At 39.5% G+C, this 18,194-nt stretch overlaps 1 protein-coding gene across 2 annotated transcripts in view; it reads right to left on the bottom strand.

The window, feature by feature from the left end:
• Positions 1 to 2,037: 2,037 nt before the first annotated feature.
• Positions 2,038 to 18,194, bottom strand: part of LOC125044438 (polypeptide N-acetylgalactosaminyltransferase 11-like) — a 28,302-nt gene continuing 12,145 nt past the window's right edge. For both annotated transcript variants that reach the window (XM_047641111.1, XM_047641112.1), the window contains exons 2-13: positions 17,223 to 17,333; positions 16,102 to 16,461; positions 14,621 to 14,715; positions 13,379 to 13,542; positions 13,132 to 13,259; positions 12,293 to 12,424; positions 10,358 to 10,470; positions 9,991 to 10,108; positions 4,277 to 4,429; positions 3,675 to 3,911; positions 3,257 to 3,490; positions 2,038 to 2,733 (exon numbers count right to left, since the gene is read on the bottom strand). In XM_047641111.1, the coding sequence (XP_047497067.1) occupies positions 2,599 to 2,733; positions 3,257 to 3,490; positions 3,675 to 3,911; positions 4,277 to 4,429; positions 9,991 to 10,108; positions 10,358 to 10,470; positions 12,293 to 12,424; positions 13,132 to 13,259; positions 13,379 to 13,542; positions 14,621 to 14,715; positions 16,102 to 16,461; positions 17,223 to 17,333 (1,980 nt within the window). In that variant the 3' untranslated portion in view covers positions 2,038 to 2,598. The remainder of the gene's footprint in view (positions 2,734 to 3,256; positions 3,491 to 3,674; positions 3,912 to 4,276; positions 4,430 to 9,990; positions 10,109 to 10,357; positions 10,471 to 12,292; positions 12,425 to 13,131; positions 13,260 to 13,378; positions 13,543 to 14,620; positions 14,716 to 16,101; positions 16,462 to 17,222; positions 17,334 to 18,194) is intronic.

Here is an 18,194-nt window from a genome sequence, read left to right as displayed (position 1 = left end):
CATGGCCTGCAGAGCTATTTTTTTCTATATCAAAATGAAGCAGAACAGTAATTTCATACAAAAATATTACAGTATATGGAGAACTCATTGGAAGAAATATTCAATTTCATGAATATTTAAACTTCTTTCCCATCACTCAGCAAAGAAAGGCAATTGTCAGATCATTAGAACTACAAACCAAATCAAATGTAAATACTACATTCTTTAGGTAATTCTTTCAGCCTAAGACAAAATTTAAGATCTGAAAAGATGCTAATAAGCTGAAATAAAGAATTTACTTGTGACAAATATTTCATTTGATAAGCTTTCTATATAGCTTAACCCAATGCCGTCGGGGAAAATGAACAAAAAATGGGGAAAATGCTGTGCCCATTTTCTATATTTTTTGTGAAATGTCTGCTCATAGATGGCTCTGCTAGTGCTTAGCCACAAAGGAGTCAATTAGTAGACCTTGTGACCATACGTGATTTGAATTGGCGGGAAAAACGTGTTTTTTACTAGTGCTATGGATAGCGATGGTGTTATTTTTATTATAAACATTATAATTATTATAATGTTTTTTAATATTAGTAACAGCAAAATAAGATAATGTAAAATATTTCGTAAATCAAAGAAAAGGGTGAACGGGCGAGACGGGCAGTACTCCTAACTGGCTCATTGGTGACTTAGTACAAGTATAGCCATCTATGTGTATAAACAATCAAACAAGTACTAACAGTGGGCAAAGCACGTGTCTACCCGTCGTATCCGTCGGCAAGGGGTTAACCCAATGCCGACGGGCATGACGTGTACGTATGTGCTATGCCTACTGTAAGTTACCTGTTTTGATTGTTTTTACACATAGATGGCTATACTTGTACTAATTCTCCAATGAGCCAGTTACAAGTACTGCCTCTTTTACCCATTTACCCTTTTCTTTGATTATGAAAATATTTTACATTATCTTATTTTGCCGTTACTAATGTTTATAACATTATAGTAATTATAATGTTATAATAAGAATAACACCATCGATATTCATAGCACAAGTAAAAAATACATTTTTCCCGCCAATTCAAATCAGGTAAGATCACAAGGCCTACTAATTGACTCTTTTGTAGCTAAGCACTAGCAGAGACATTTCACAAACATATAGAAAATGAGCACAGCATTTTCCCCATTTTTTATTCATTTTCCCCGGCGGCATTGGGTTAAAGGCATAAAATTTATGCTTGGCCTATTGAAATCTATTAATTCTTATTGAGTGGTGGGGTAATGGAGCTTTTACACAATTATATTAACCCACTGCCATCGGGAACATGTAATGTCCATCCTAGTTTTGGTGCTCAACCACCAAGGAGTTAATGTACACGTCATCCCTGTTGACAATGTGTTAATATTATCTATGGCACAATTTTTTCTATTTCAAAAATTCATTTCAGAATTGTGACATTCATGGCTGAACATGCACATGCACAGTAAACTGGGAATAACTGAACTTGAGTGATCACTGCTTATATATACCACAAATAATAACTTGAATGGAAGTGAGAGAAATGATAGGAAATCTACTTGAAAATCAAGAAACTATAATTGGAGTTCAGTGATTATTGTTGTTCACAGATACTTTAGCTATGAATCAACCCCTGAGATGAAGGAAAGCATGGAAACGTCATGAGATTACAAAACAATAAACTTAAAAGGAACAGAAGGGATAGGAAACAATGCTGTCATAGAGGGAGAAGAGGCTAGTTTAGATAGTGATGAGGGAATGAGGCCCATTCTGCCCACAGACTGGTTGGAAGAGTCATATAACTGAGCTGAATCACTTGTGACCCATTCCTCTCAGCTGCCTGGAGTCCAAAACTGCTTCACTTTCTGCCACTTTTCCTGGACATTTGTTTGAAAATGCCTATGGGAAATCATAATGCCACCATCTCCTCCAGCTTTACTCTGAAAGCTTACCTCACACATCTGAATATTTAACTAAGATGAAGCCAGTGATCTCTCATTTCAGTGCCACAATCAAGCTATGTAAATGTCATTCCATGGATTCTGAAAAAAAGGGGGGGGGGGGAAATATAAGTTTATAATTTCACATCATGAGTCACTCAATTGTAATACTTAATTTTCTTCAAATTTAGTATCCATTTAGAATATTCTTTACTCCATGGTATTAAGAATTCAGTCTCTTGTAAAAAAAAAGTTAAATAACTATACATACTTATATATATATATATTCTTTTGTTTAGAATGCGAGTATTCTTTATCACCTCCAATTGTGTCAATTACATTTTGAGAATATATTCCTTACCTATAATATTGTCATGATAATTCTCACATTGATATAAATAAATTTTCCTTTTAGTATTTAAAAAAAATAAACACTACTCATCAATACCAGTATATATATTTTATATACATAAAAACAGCTCATAAACTAAGGCAAATATAAGCACTAACATTGTGAACATGAGTTGTATCTTCTCTTGAAGAAAATTGTATGCATGAACTGACACAGACACACAGACAGGCATCCATAGACACACTTCCATCATATATATTCACAATTGAACACATTCACAAATTAAAAAATACAAATTGTTAACCAATATTCATTTAGAGTATATCAACAAGGTCCCAAGTGGCAAGATTAGGAGTGGAACACATTGCCATCAACACAGGTGCTCCCAAGCGACTGTCTTGTGCAGCTACACATAGGCCAAGAGCCATGTTATACAGAGCAACACCCATCTGAAAGGAAATGCAACACAGCATGTTTAATACCGCTTCCTTTATATGGGTCTATGTATAACTATAAACATATGTGATCTCACAGAAAATATTTCCAAAAGCATTAAAAGAGGAGGATGAATAAAAAGATGGAAAGGAGAAGGGGCAAGAAGAAAATGAAGAGAAGGAGGAAGGAGGCAGAAGATGGAAAGGAAGAGAAGGTTTAGGAGGACAACAGCAACACTAAGGAGGATGAAAAGAGGGAGGAAAAGAAAGACAAACAAAAAATACAAGATTGTGTAGGATAAAAGACCAGTAACAGAAAGCATGGGGAAATGTTAAAAATACATACATAAATAAATAAATGTATAAATAAATATATAAATTCTGACACACATGAAACTGTAAAAAGAAGAAAGAAATTAAGAAAAAACAGAATGTGAAAATATTGTCCTGCAAAAATTTCTTATGCACATCAACATTATATTAATCAGAACCACTTAAAATAAGTGGGAATGATGCTTCAGCCAGCCTTTCTACACACCTGATTGGAGATCTTCCATTCCTGGGCTCCTCCCATTTCATGACACTTGGCAATTTTAGGCCTATTATCAGAGGCCTCGAGGCACAGCAGCTGCGCAAGAACAAGCTCATTTCGGTCCGTCTGGTGAAATACCTGACGATTCCAATCAGAACACTTGGACAGTACTAACAATGAACCCTTCCGTGAAACATCTTCCTCAGACTCTATGCACAGGTTCGTTCCTGTTAAACGGATCTAAGAAGGAAAGTAAAGGAAATGCTTTCATTGTAAATTTGCTTCATCCTGTACAGTCCAAGATGCACAGTCATGTAGTTAGACACAAAAGCGAAATATATAACTTACAATACACATACTACTAAATATACTAAATGGAAGTTCAATACACTATCTCACATAAACTCATCCTCATTTGGCTCACCTGCCATTTGTGTGTATAATTCCTCACTCGTTTATTCCATGGCTGGTATGGCCGTACACCTGCTTTGTCCATTTTGGCATTCTTGTTCTCCTCTCCTGGAGGCCCTAGTTCTGGGTACACATTCTTCAGGTACCATGAAAAGGATTTACACTGAAGGTCTTCTCTCAGCTTCTTTCTGCTTGAAACATCTCCATATTCCATTTTCTCTGCTCCAGGACGAACTTTGAAAAAGTTCTCCTACACAACAAGCAATGATCATGGTTAGAAAAAGAAGAGGAAGAATAAAAGTAATCTTGCAGTGGATATATACACACAAGTGTTTCACATCAAATAATGATAAAATATGGATTCATATGATTTCCAAGTAAGAAATATCACAACAATCATTGAACATTTAAGTAACATAATTAAAGTGAGAACTAATTAGAAGTACATCTTAAACAATCAATATCCATTAGCCCCCACAATATTCCTTACATTTTCATTACAGTAAATCAATTCCAATTTCAAAAAGATTTTATATGATTCCTTAACCTATGCATGAAAACAGGTCCTACTTCATTGACTAGAGACTTTCAACAATCAGGCACTATTTCCCTCACCTTGTAGTCATCTAGCCACACATGGGCAACTCTCAGTGAGTTGCGCATCAAGGAATCTTGGCCACCTGGGCCTCCATACGGGCGTCGTCGACGGAAAATGTGACCAACACGAGAGCAAGGCATGATCTCTAACTCACCTCCACACATCCAAACCTTCAAAGGAATGCAGTGTTAGTGCTCTGGTTTGTATATAGAGATATGACACAAAATAATAAACAAGTGTAAATATCTAAAATCTACATTACTATTTCAACACTGGATACTGCATTTCTAGATACTGCTGGATATAGTAGCTGGCCTAAAGAGTTAACCTATTGGTACATGCACTGTCCACTTAAATTTTTGTATTATGTGCTTAGTCACTTGGGAGTCAACTGGTAGGACTGCCTGATCTCACATGACAACCTATTCCTTAAATATTCATTAAAAAAATGAGGAGGGAGAGAGGGAAGTGGGAAGCAAAAGGATATTGAGTTATGAGATGTGATACGTAAATAAAATAATGGTCAGACAAAAATAATATTATCAACTAGTGAGAAATCCTTGGGAAAAGAAGAAGAAAAAAAAAAGTACTCCTCTCTCCCTCTTTTTACCTTTCACTTCCCCTTTCCCTTTGCCATTCCCTCTCCTGGCACTCCCAAATCCTCCTTAAACTCACTCCTCCCTTCCCACATTATGCACCCTCCTACTTCCTTCTACTTCCTCCTTAAATTCCCCCATTTCCTTTGCTTCTTTATCCCCAGCCTTCCCTCTCCCACCCCCCTTTTTTCTTCTTTCAATCCTTCCATTTCCCCTTCTGTTTCCCCTTCTTCATCTCCCTTTTCACTACTTCAATGCATTGTTCTTATCTTGAAGAAGAAGCATAATAATAATAATAATAGTAGTAATAATAACATTAACCCAATGGCGACAGGTATGACGTATATGGACGGACTATGCCCACACTGTGAGTACTTGTTTGATTGTTTTAACACATAGATGGCTACACTTGTACTAAGTCACCAATGAGCCAGTTACGAGTACTGCCCGTCTCGCCCGTTTACCCTTTTCTTTGATTTACAAAATATTTTATGTTATCTTATTTTGCTGTTACTAATGTTAAAAAACATTATAATAATTATAATGTTTATAATAAGAATAACACCATCGATATTCATAGCACAAGTAAAAAATACGTTTTTCCAGCCATTTCAAATCAGGTACAGTCATAAAGTCTACTAATTGACTCCTTTGTGGCTAAGCACTAGCAGAGCCATCTATGAGCAGAAATTTCACAAAAAATATAGAAAATAGGCACAGCATTTTCCCCATTTTTTGTTCATTTTCCCCGGCGGCATTGGGTTAACAGTAATAGTAGTAATAATAACATTAACAGTAATAGTAATAATAATAATAATAAGAGTAATAACAATAATAACAAAGTTAAAATATATGTTATGACAAAATTATTTTATAATTCTGCTTGATTTTCATTTATTTGTCTGTTCCCACATTATACTTTCAGGGAAATTACATATTCCATATGTAATTTCAATTAATTGTAGGTTATTAACATGTCTTTTATAATAATAAAAACATCAATATTGATGCCATTAGTATAAAAAAAAAAAAAAAAAAAAGGAAAGGAAAGGAAAGGAGAAATTAGTCAAGTTCAAAATGTCTACTAACTGACTCCTTGGTGGCCGAGTCTTAAATTTGCATGTCATACTGTAATATCTCAAGAGTATTGAGTATATGGGTGGGTGCTTCATGCTCGGGATGATGTGAAGCGATGGTGTGGTAGCCTAGTTAGCGTTAAGTGCCTGCTTGCATGCCTTCCCGCTTTCAGCTGCCACCGCTGGCTAGCCTGGTGCGAAAAAGGGAGCAGCTATGCATAAGACTCCCCTGCCAGCTCATAGCCTCTCCATCATCAAGACTTCTACAGTGCCTCCTCGTGGCCACCCATGGAAACTAGGTACCTTGCGGTCCTAGGCTGAACTGTGGAGGCTCTTGGAGCAGCAGGAGGCCCTAAAGGTACGGAGCTATGGCCCACCGGCGTGTGGATACGCCCTGGCTTCGTACTAACTCCTGTCCCCTGCGCCCCCTGGGGTTAATGGGCGGCTGTGGGGAGGCAGGCCTTGCCAGTCGGCCCCCCCGAGATAACCACTGGCAACGTCTAATATAGAAGTTGACGCTGGGGGGAGGGCTAAAGTCCCTCCTACCCAGCAAGTACGGCGGGCTGTGGGTCCCTCTGGGTTGGCGACCGCTGGGACTCGGGTGGGGAGGGGGGGTTACCCCCAGTCCCAGCTGGGTCCCAGCGGCCGCCAGCCTGGCGTGATGCTTGTGGGGGAAAGCCCTAGGGAGCCCTGCAGGTGGATTATGGGGCCTGCAGCCAGCCAACCTCCTCTACATGGGGCAGCGTCGGTAGGGGTGGCAGAGGTGGCGCCCACCCGGAGTGACTGCCCGAGGTTAGACCTCAGGCGGACTGTCAGGGTGGGGGCTTGGAACATCCGTTCCCTGCGACAGGACGATCGGTTACCACTACTATCGAGGGAATTGAAACAGCTGAGAGTTGAGGTGGCTGCTCTCTCGGAGGTGAGAAGACCTGGCAGTGGCACGATTAGTGAGGGTGGCTACACCTACTACTGGTCGGGCCGCAGCGATGGCCACCATCTCCAGGGAGTAGCCATAGCCATCTCCAGCAGACTTCAACCCTTGGTAGTTGAGGTCACTCCAGTCGATGAGCGTATCATGGTATTGAGACTGAAGCTTTCATTTGGCTTCATGTCTCTTGTTGCTGTATACGCTCCTACGGATGTATATAAACTTGAGGTGAAAGAGATGTTTTACGCCAAACTTGCATCTGTGGCAGACAGATGTCCTCGGCGAGATATTCGTATTGTGCTGGGCGACTTCAATGCGGTATCCGGCTGTGATCGAGCTGGCTACGAGATGTCTGTCGGTCCTCATGGCTCAGGAGCTGATGCTGGCAGTGAGAATAGCCTCCTTTTCCGTGACTTTGCTAGGTCCCAGAAATTGAGGATTTCTGGCTCCTGGTATCAGCGTTCTGTCCCGCATCGCTGGACTTGGTACAGCGATACAGGAAGAGTGGCCAAGGAGATCGACCACATCCTCGTTAGCACTCGATGGAGGATCCTCCAGAACTGCAGGGTATATCGAAGCGCTGAGTTCTGTGGAACTGACCATAGAATAGTGGTGGCTACTCTCCGGGTCCACTTTAGAACCCCCCGCCGCCCAAATGAACACCCTCGGGTGTTTAATTTGGACAGATTGAGGGAGGACGAGTGTACCCGGGGGTTTGCCGAGGCTATCTCTGGTCGTCTCACAGCACTCGAGGGCCAGACAGACCCTGTTCTTATGTGGGATACCTTCAAGCGTGAAACGCTTGATGCAGCTCAGGAATCCATTGGTGAACGCCCAAGAACAAGACAGAATTCCATCTCGCAGGAGACACTGGAAGCCACAGATGCTTGTCGTGCGGCTCGACTGTCAGGGGATCGCACTTTGCACCGCTCTCTGGTGCGCAGGACTAGGTCACTGTTGAGAAGGGATAAGGAACAGTTTATCAGTAGCCTTGCAGAGGAGGTCGAAAGCCATTTCCTTGTAAATGACCTTCGTCCTGCCTACCAAGCTCTGAGAAAGCTGAACTCCAAGCCCCCCTCACAGACGGCTGCAGTCCGCTCAGCAAGTGGCCAGATAATCTCAGATCCTGATGGGGTGCGTGTGCGTTGGGCTGAGTATTTTGAGCAGTTGTATAAGGTTGATCCACCAACAGTTAACATGGATGCGGGTAATGTTGAGACTCCTCTGCCAGATCCACCCATCAGCGAGGATCCACCCTCCCTGACCGAAATCAGGGGGGCGATCTCCAAGCTGAAGAGTGGTAAAGCAGCAGGTGTCTGTGGCATCCCAGCCGAATTGTTAAAGGCTGGTGGAGAACCTATGGCAAGGGGCTTGCATGCAGTCCTGTCTGCCATCTGGCAGACTGGTACCTTTCCCCCTGACCTGCTGAGGGGTGTGGTCATCCCTCTCTGGAAGGGGAAAGGGGATCGGTGGGACTGCAGCAATCACCGAGGCATTACACTACTCAGTGTACCAGGCAAGGTACTCGCACACATCTTACTGAGACGTATCAGGGACCACCTGTTGAGGCACCAAAGACCGGAGCAATCTGGTTTCACTCCTGGTAAGTCCACAAAAGACCGCATCCTGGCGCTTCGAATCATTATAGAACGCCGTCGTGAGTTCGGACGTGGGCTGCTCGCAGCCTACATCGATCTCAAGAAGGCGTTTGACACGGTGCATCGCGAATCTCTCTGGGAGATCCTGAGACTAAGAGGAATTCCAATAAGGATTATTGGACTAATAGCAAACCTGTATACAGGCACTGAAAGTGCTGTAAAGTGTGATGGGGGCCTGTCGAGCTTCTTCCCTGTTAGTTCAGGGGTGAGGCAAGGCTGTGTTCTTGCACCAACACTTTTCAACACTTGCATGGATTGGATACTGGGTAGAGCTACTGTCCAAAGTCACTGTGGAGCAACTCTGGGCAATATCAAGGTTACAGACCTTGACTTTGCCGATGATGTTGCCGTACTCTCTGAATCTCTGGAAACCCTTGTAGCGGCTCTTGATGCATTTAGCAATGAAGCGAAGCCCCTGGGGCTAGAGGTCTCCTGGACCAAGACCAAGATCCAGGATTTTGGGGGCCTGCTAGGAGACCCTGTACAGTCGATACGTGCTTGCGGGGAAAACATCGAAGTCACAAAGAGCTTTATATACCTCGGTAGTGCATTTCACGACTCTGGGCTGTCAGACCAAGAAGTCAGTAGACGGATTGGCCTGGCAGCAGGGGTCATGAAATCTCTCGACAAGAGTATTTGGAGATGTCGGTACCTGTGCAGAAGGACCAAGTTACGTGTTTTCAAGGCCCTGATACTGCCAGTTTTACTCTATGGTAGTGAAACTTGGACACTATCTTGTGCTCTGGAATCTCGTCTTGATGCCTTTTGTAACAGATCCTTGCGCCGGATCATGGGGTACAGTTGGCGGGACCATGTGTCCAACCAACGGCTGCACCGTGAGACCGGTACAGGACCTGTTACTTGCACAATCCGTGATCGCCAACTCAGGCTATATGGCCACTTGGCTCGACTCCCACAGGATGATCCTGCCCATCAGGTTGTCTCTGTCCGAGACAACCCTGGGTGGAGGAGGCCTGTGGGACGACCAAGAAGGTCGTGGCTTGGGCAAATCGATCAAACCTGTCGTGAGGAACTAGAGATGGGCCGGGCCCCTGCCTGGCGGCTCGCCATGAGGGATCCTCGTAGGTGGAAGCGGAGGGTGGATGCGGCTATGCGCCCCTGCCGGCGTTAGCTCCATAATGATGATGATGATTGAACTGTATTTCGTATGCAGTTTTTCCCTCTTGTGTTTCACAGTTAAGAGGAGAAAACAATTGAATGGCAATACCAGCATTATTGACACAATGTGATTTCAACCACTTACTACGTTAATATATATTTGCAATGTTAAAACACTGGCTTTATATGGCTACAAAGGAATGTTACAAGATAAAATTTAGTGAAGAGCATTGGACATGTATGGTTGGAAATACCTCTGACTGTACATAATCTCTTGGCATCACTGGGTTAAGTCAAATGTTTCAGATGCATGAAATGAACCTCAAGAGGAGACAAGGAGTTTGCTATACTTACCCTAAAAGACATTTCTAAATTCTCTCCACCCCAGACATCCATCCCCATGTCATATTCACCAATCTCCTTAAAGTAGTTACGATCTATGGCAAAGAGCCCACCAGCCATGGTTGGGGACCTGGAGACAATGAGATTATGATACTACAGAAAGTCTTATTCTTGCAAGGACTGTGGCTATGATTCTAAAAGTGCATTCAAAGCTTTACTTTATGATTAAATATCAATCTTAAATAATTCTGCAGCTCAATGATCATTACTTCCTTGAAAAGCTATGCAGTAAGTTCTGTTTTTACTTTAATTTTACTTTCATCCACAAGCAAAATGCCATAAAAAAATACTCTAAATACAAAAATCTACACAAACTTACTTAATGGGCTTTATGAAATTAATCTTGTCCATGAAGTAGCTTGAAGGAATTGTGTCCCACTTGAAGTGAAGGCCCCAGTTGAAGCCTCCTCGCACAAGAGGTGAGGCTGTGTACTGGAACAAGAAGTGAGCATGTCAGTTAATAGAGTCTTCCTCCTTCCAGTCTAATACGCATGTAAGTATTTAAAAGAGAAGACCAATGTTTATTTACAGCTCTTTGGTTTAATGTGTGCAACCTTTTTCAACTGAAGAGTTGTGTTTAAGGATTATAAAAAATATTTGCAATGAAAATAATATTTCATAGGTTTTAGAAACAAATAGATACATTCTAGTCTGTATCTAGAATTTAATTTCTAGAATTTACACACTTGATTTACCAAATGCCTAATTTTCTCTTCATCAAAATTCACATCACTGTATTGTACTCCATCAGGGCTCTCCTCAGCAAATCTATACATATATCAATACATGGGGGATGTGAGCAATTGAGTTTTACTGCTGATGTATCTTACCAATGTTTTGCACTAGGCATAATTCAATAAAGTCCATTGAGTAGTAATCCAGTTAAATGAGATTCCACACAAAGTTCATTATCTTGTTTTAGTCTGATCTTTATTAATCCGTTCAATCTGGATGACGTGACCCTCACAACATGAAAAAATTTGGCTCGAGGGGTGGGTGATGTAAACATGCCATCATAGAAAATCTGGCTGCAGACTGGTGACACAAACTTGCCATTGTGAGTGTTTAAACTGAAGGCCGGGGTAATGGGAAAGACTCACCATGAGTGCACAAACCTCTTGGGAGAGTGATTATACTCAAGTATATTACCATCTGGATAATGCAAATCTTTGCACCACACACAAGTGTTCATATGTACCCAGCCTACAAGCTGTACACCTGCTCATGTAATCCTAATGCCTGGATTTTTGATTATGTGATTGCAGATAAATAAAAATAAAACAGCCAGAATCTACCCCTTTCTTTACGAGACCAAGTTTAGTGGAGTAGTTTCTAGGAAATGGGAAAGATGTGTTGTGTGACCATATTATGAGGTGCAGGCAATCAAATCAGAAATAGTGACCCCTGGCTGTGCTCTTGACAGTAACAGGACAGATATGAACTAGGGACATGATATTATGTCAAGTGTACAAAGTTCTTACATTGATTAAAAGAAAAGAATTAAATACATTTTTGCTAGATGTTTTTTCCTGCATTCTCAGAAAATAATAATTAAAATAAGACTATAAATGAGGCAAGGGTTGACTGTGGTGGGATTACAGAACTCCTAAATTATCATTACTAGAATTTTTGGAGCCACTGGTCACTGAAGTGCAGAGCGTTCATGTATTTTTTTCAAAATACTAACCAAACCACTCCAGAGTACTCTGTATGTTAATGAATGTGTAAATGTGACAGATATCACATGATGTAAAGCTTGGTTTGAACTGGGTATGCTATTTATTGCTCCTAATTTAGTGTTTGGCATCTCATTCTGAGCTTCTCTGACCCAAAAGCAAACTGAGTCACTGCCATTAGGCAGTAATGAAACCAAAAACAGTAATGAAACCAAAAACCAAAACTCTCCACTTCTCGTGCTTTAAGATTTAAGATTAATTACTGGCACAACTTCAAACTTCACCAGTGCTGATTTAATACCTATTATAAACTCAAATTTGTTTTGCTATGCTTTTCCATGCACTCTCTCAATCCATAAAAGTAAGTAAAGGGAGGGGGGGTCTTTCTATCTTCTTGCCATTACTGTTGCGCATGGGAGAATTGGCCAGAAAACCAAAATACATAATCATTGGGTCAATGAGAAACTTCAAGGACAATATGATTAGGTAGGCCCTTGTCACCAAAACTGTAAACTTCAAATCCTATAACTCTACTTGAAACATCAATGCATACTGATATAAATGAACCTAGGGCATACCTGGAATGTGTCTGGAGATATAACATCAATGATTGGTGTCACAACATGGTTGCGATACTCAGCCACTCTGGACAAAAGGGGTTCTATCCAGCCAATGTTCACCTCCACATGACTGTCTAGGAACACCATGATCTGTAATCATAAACTGGCTATTAATTATGCTCTGAGAGAGAAAGAGAGAAATAGAGAAAGAGAGAAATAGAGAAAGAGAGAAATAGAGAAAGAGAGAAATAGAGAAAGAGAGAGAGACAGAGAGATACAGATGGCAAGACAGATATTGTACATATTCTGCGAAGAGTTGCACATATGTAAAGTCAATGTGGTTTCCATAAAAAAAAGAGAAGATATCCCTTTAAATACACACACACTCACACATGCATGTACACACACGCACGCACACACGCACGCACACATGCACGCACACACGCACGCACGCACACACACACACATGCACACACACAGACACAGACACAGACACAGACACAGACACACACAGAGTATCTTGGAAACATGTTTGACTTTGGAACAAAATATTTTCTCAGCTTCTTCACATTAAAACTCTCACAAGCACACTCACAAAAACATCATAGTTGGATCAAAACTCCTTTGAACCTCACTTTTCCAATGAAATTTAATAAAAGAAGAAAAAGAGGATGCAAAAGTAAGAAAAAGAAGATTGCAAAACAGAATGACTGTTGTCTAAAGGAAAAGTTTATTTGGACATAAAGTTGAACATACTGCACCTTGTGAGCTTTCCACAAAATGCTGTGCTCTTCATAACTAAATGTTGGCCATACTGATCACATGTAACAGCTTCTTTTCAAAAACTTGCTTCTTACCTCACCAACAGCATGTCGAGCTCCGAAGACACGTGCTCTGATCAAGCCTTCCCTCTGAGGGGTTTTCAGGACCCGAATTTTGTCATTTAGGCCGCTCATCTCGTCCTGAACCTCTGCATGGTAACTTTCTGGAAATGCCAACAAGAAGTTTTTGCAATCACCAAATACATCTCAGCTAAATGTTTCCTTCAGATCATTTCAATATTAGTGAAAAATAAAATACTGGAAAATTCCATCCAAACTGCACCTTCAGCAGTATCGTCAATGAGCAATATTTCATGCAGTAGATGTGCTGGGGTCCTGTCTAGGATGGAATGCACTGTGCGCAAGAGAGCTGAGTGATCCTCTCGGTAGAAGCACACCACAATGGATGCCTTTGGTAGATTGTGAGGATACTGGAGGTCTTTACATCTATGAGTAAGAAAGGAATTTAAAGATGACTATAATTCTCAGTATATATCATTTTGATCCTGATTTTCTTTCTCTAAATGAATCAAATGGTTAGTTATTCTGATTTTTTCCAAGCTTGAATGTAAAGAGAAAATAACAATACAGCAGGAACTTGACCTTTGTGAGCTTAAAATTCACACATTTGATTATCTGTGAACTTGACCTAAATATATATCTAAATATAAGAAAATAGTAAAATTCAAAAGGATAAAATTATATAAGATAAAAATTTACTGCAATAAATTAATAAAATAAGGAAAACTAATTAATTACATATCACAATAAAAATATCTGGAGGATGTACAAAAGTCAGAAAATGCACTCATAGTCCAGTATCAAGAAAATGACTATATTTTAACTTTTTTTTAAGTAGCACCATTTTTTGCCCCCCTAATGAAGCTTAAATTGTATACATACTGGATATACAAACAAACAAGTTCAAACATTCAAATTTCTAAATTCAGCTACTTCAAAAAAAGTAAATAAATAATTCTTCCTTTTTTGTGATGCTTCTGAATTGTAAGTGCAAGTTCTGACCCAGAAATTGTTCAGGTAAAGTACTGAATGTGTGCATTCAATTACCATCCTTTGCCTCAAAACTGCTCCACAATATATACCTACAGTATACGTGTAGTTAGGATACATATGTATTGTTCTTTAAAAGTAAAAGTATACGCATATTGTAGAAATGTTACTTTTAGTCTTCAAATGATACAATGGTCATAGCCCAGAATAGGATAACACTGACATTTTACAACTTCAAATACAGACATACTATGCACTGATATTTTATATATTTTCTTAAAGGTTTTCAATGCCTAGAATGTATCTGTGTACTTGAACAGCAACTTGTCATTTTTATGATGTAACCAAGTAAAATGGTCCTGGAAAAAATGTGATTACTAGCCACAGACTAACCTAATATACTAGTGATATCTGGAGAATGACTTTATATTTACAAGGGATTTAGGACCACCACCTACAGATATAATATGGGCAGACTGTACCATGACTAGGATTAGATTAGAATCCAAATTACCTTTTATCTCTTGTGTCTGGGATTGCACGATGGACTGATAGTCTTGAAGATATCAAAGTGTTGAAAGCATGAAGGCGATAACCATTATCTTTCTCCTTGAAAAACAAACACAATACATAAAATTATCAAAAGAACAATAACACTCATCAGGAACAAACAAACAGTAATCATACATACTTCATAATAACAATTTCCTATGCATGGAAAATATATCATAAGCTATAAAAGAAAACTTTAAACATTCCAAATGAACTTGAAAACACTTAAAAAGGCAGGACAAAGAATAAGTATACCTAAACTAAAGAAAGGCATTTATGTTTGTTTCAAGATGGTTTCCTTACCCAACTGCCCCAGGTTTACTCTCCCCAAAAGAGAGAGAGAGAGAGAGAGAGAGAGAGAGAGAGAGAGAGAGAGAGAGAGAGAGAGAGAGAGAGAGAGAGAGAGAGAGAGAGAGAGAGAGAGAGAGAGAGTGGAAAAGGAGAAGGAGAGAAATAAGAGATAGATGGAAGAGGAGAAGAAGGGTGAGATGGAATAAGAGATTGAAGGGAAGGGAAGGGATATGAGAGAGAGAGAGAGAGAGAGAGAGAGAGAGAGAGAGAGAGAGAGAGAGAGAGAGAGAGAGAGAGAGAGAGAGAGAGAGAGAGAGAGAGAGAGAAAGAGAGAGAGAGAGAAAGAGAGAAAGAGAGAAAGAGAGAAAGAGAGAAAGAGAGAAAGAGAGAAAGAGGGAAAGAGGGAAAGAGGGAAAGAGGGAAAGAGGGAAAGAGAAAACGAAAGAGAGAAAAAGAGAAAAAGAGAAAAAGGGAAAAAGAGAAAAAGAAAGAAAGAAAGAAAGAAAGAGAGAAAGGGGGGGAGAGAGAGAGAGAGAGAGGGGGAGAGAGAGAGAGAGAGAGAGAGAGAGAGAGAGAGAGAGAGAGAGAGAGAGAGAGAGAGAGAGAGAGAGAGAAGGGAGAGAGAGGAGAGAAGGAGAGGAAAGAAGAGAGAGAGAGAGAGAGGGAGAGAGAGAGAGAGAGAGAGAGAGAGAGAGAGAGAGAGAGGAGAGAGAGAGAGAGAGAGAGAGAGAGGAGAGAGAAAGAGAGAGAGAGAGGAGAGAGAGAGAGAGAGAGAGAGAGAGAGGGAAGAGAGAGAGGAAGAGAAGAGAGAGAAGAGAGAGAAGAGAGCAGAGAAGAGAGAGAAGAGGAAAGAGAGAGAAGAAGAGAGAACGAGAGCAAGAGAGAAAGCAAGAGAGAAAGAGAGAGAGAAAGAGAGAAAGAAAAAAAAAAAGAGAGAAAAAGAGAGAAAGAGAGAAAGAAAGAGAAAGAAAGAAAAAGAGAGAGAAAGAAAAAGAGAAAAAGAGAAAGAAAGAAAGAAAGAAAGAAAGATAGAAAGAAAGAGAAAGAAAGAGAGAAAGAGAGAGAGAAAGAGAGAGAGAAAGAAAGAGAGAAATAGAGAAATAGAGAAAGGGAGAAAGTGAGAAAGAGAGAGAGAATCAGCCAGTGTTTCACCTCCTGATCCTCCTTGGTTTTGACAAGACCAAGCTCTTGCAGCAGCTGTTCACTCTGTTCCTTGGTTGGGGGCTTCTCTTGCACTCTCTCCTTGGGGTCCTTGGGGAACAACTCTTTTCTGATGTCCTTCCCATCGCTGTTCTCATATTTCTTCTTCTTCCACTGATCCAAGCTATTTATGTGTTTACTGGCCTTCTCTAATTTGTTGTCTGCTACATCTTGGAAAGGCTTGCCATACATCCGACCCCTAATATGCCTTTTGTCTGCCAAGCCTTTATGCTCTTTACCAGCTTGGGAGTGTTGATCTGGTCCTCTGGGCTCTTTCTGTCTCTGGTAGACTTGCCGAGAAAATTCTGGTTCCTGTATCAAATAGCGTAAAAAGGAAGAGGTTAGTGAAGCGCTTAATAATAAAAAAACACATCCTAACAATCAAACTGGTAATCCTTGCCTGAAATAGCACACAGACATACAGGCCACCACCATGGCAGTTGTCATATTAAAATACAATACAATAATCTCAGAGGAACAAAAGTTTTTTCCTTTCTAAGAACCTAATTCAAGTCAAAAGTTGCTTTAAAAGTCTCAAGAAATAAACGTAAATAATCTCTACTTTTACAATTATTTTAGTGTTAGCTAACATTTATAAACATACAAAACAGACTGCCTTAGAACATAGGCTAAATATCAAATATTATCTTTAGATAGCTGAACTTGTTTAGGGCACTTTTATCTATCATATAAATTCTAAGTTTTTAAGATTCTATGAAGCCTTAGAATTCTCTTTTTGAAATCCAAAAATTCTGGTAATGGTTCCCACACATTTCCCCACATTCACTATATCTTAACCCAATCAAACCAGTTCATGTCTAGTCATGACAGGCAAATTGAGCCACAATGCTAGGTTACAAGCACCCACGCCACATGCTCATGTGCCTGCTCTAAGATGAGTGTGCTAAACAACTGTCTGTGGTCAATGTGGGGATATAGCTCCTTAATTGTAATTGTATCTTCTAGCAATTAAAATTTTCCATAGGGACATCCTGTTATGAATAAATTAAATAAAGAACAGATTATCATCCCTTTTTATCATCAAATTATTAAATAGAAAGAAAGAGGCTCACCTGCACCAGCACTAAATACAGATAAATGATGATAAGCCACATAAAGGAGGCGGCTGTGATGCCCAACACAAAGGACCGGGTGCGCAGTGAGGACGCCATTGCTGGTGCTCCCTGGGGATAAAGTGAAAAAATAAGGGACTCTATTATAAAAAGCTAGAATGGTTGATCATCAATAATAATTAATTGCAAAAATATTATATCAAATATAATAAAAATCAGTGCTAAAGCAAACAAGTTGTGTGAACTAGTAAATGAGGGGGGGAAAGCAATAAGAACACGAAAAACAAAGAAAACACCATTAAACTTCAACTAAAATACTCACAGTAATACTGCTAGGCTACTACTAATAATATTGATAGTAACATTAACTAATAGTAATAACTACTACTACTACTACTAATAATAATAACAATGGTAATAATAACAATTACAATAACAATATATAATAATATTGACACTGATAACATTCATAGCAAGAGCAACAATAATAGTATTGATGATAATGATGATGATGATGATGATGATGATGATGATGATGATGATGATGATGATGATGATGATGATGATGATGATGATGATGATGATGATGATGATGATGATGATGATGATGATGATGATGATAATAATAATAATAATAACAACACTTACTAATAATAGTCTTAATGATGATGATGATAATAATAATAATAATAATAATAATAATAATAATAATAATAATAATAATGATAATGATAATAATAATAATAATAATGAACTGCATTCATGCTGACAAAAGTAGAAAAGGTATGAATGAGAATGAATATCATCATAATGCAAGAGATGTGTCTTGCTGGTGGTAATAATAATAATAATAATAATAATAATAATAATAATAATAATAATAATAATAATATTAATAATAATAACAATAACAATGAAAAATTATGTTATGTTCAGAACAAAACACCCTCTCACATGTAAAGGATACATGAG

Source organism: Penaeus chinensis, chromosome 35 (assembly GCF_019202785.1).
Source record: "Penaeus chinensis breed Huanghai No. 1 chromosome 35, ASM1920278v2, whole genome shotgun sequence".
Taxonomy (NCBI): Eukaryota; Metazoa; Arthropoda; class Malacostraca; order Decapoda; family Penaeidae; genus Penaeus; species Penaeus chinensis.
The sequence above is the reverse complement of the archived record's forward strand: the minus strand, read 5'-3'. Positions and strand labels throughout refer to the sequence as shown.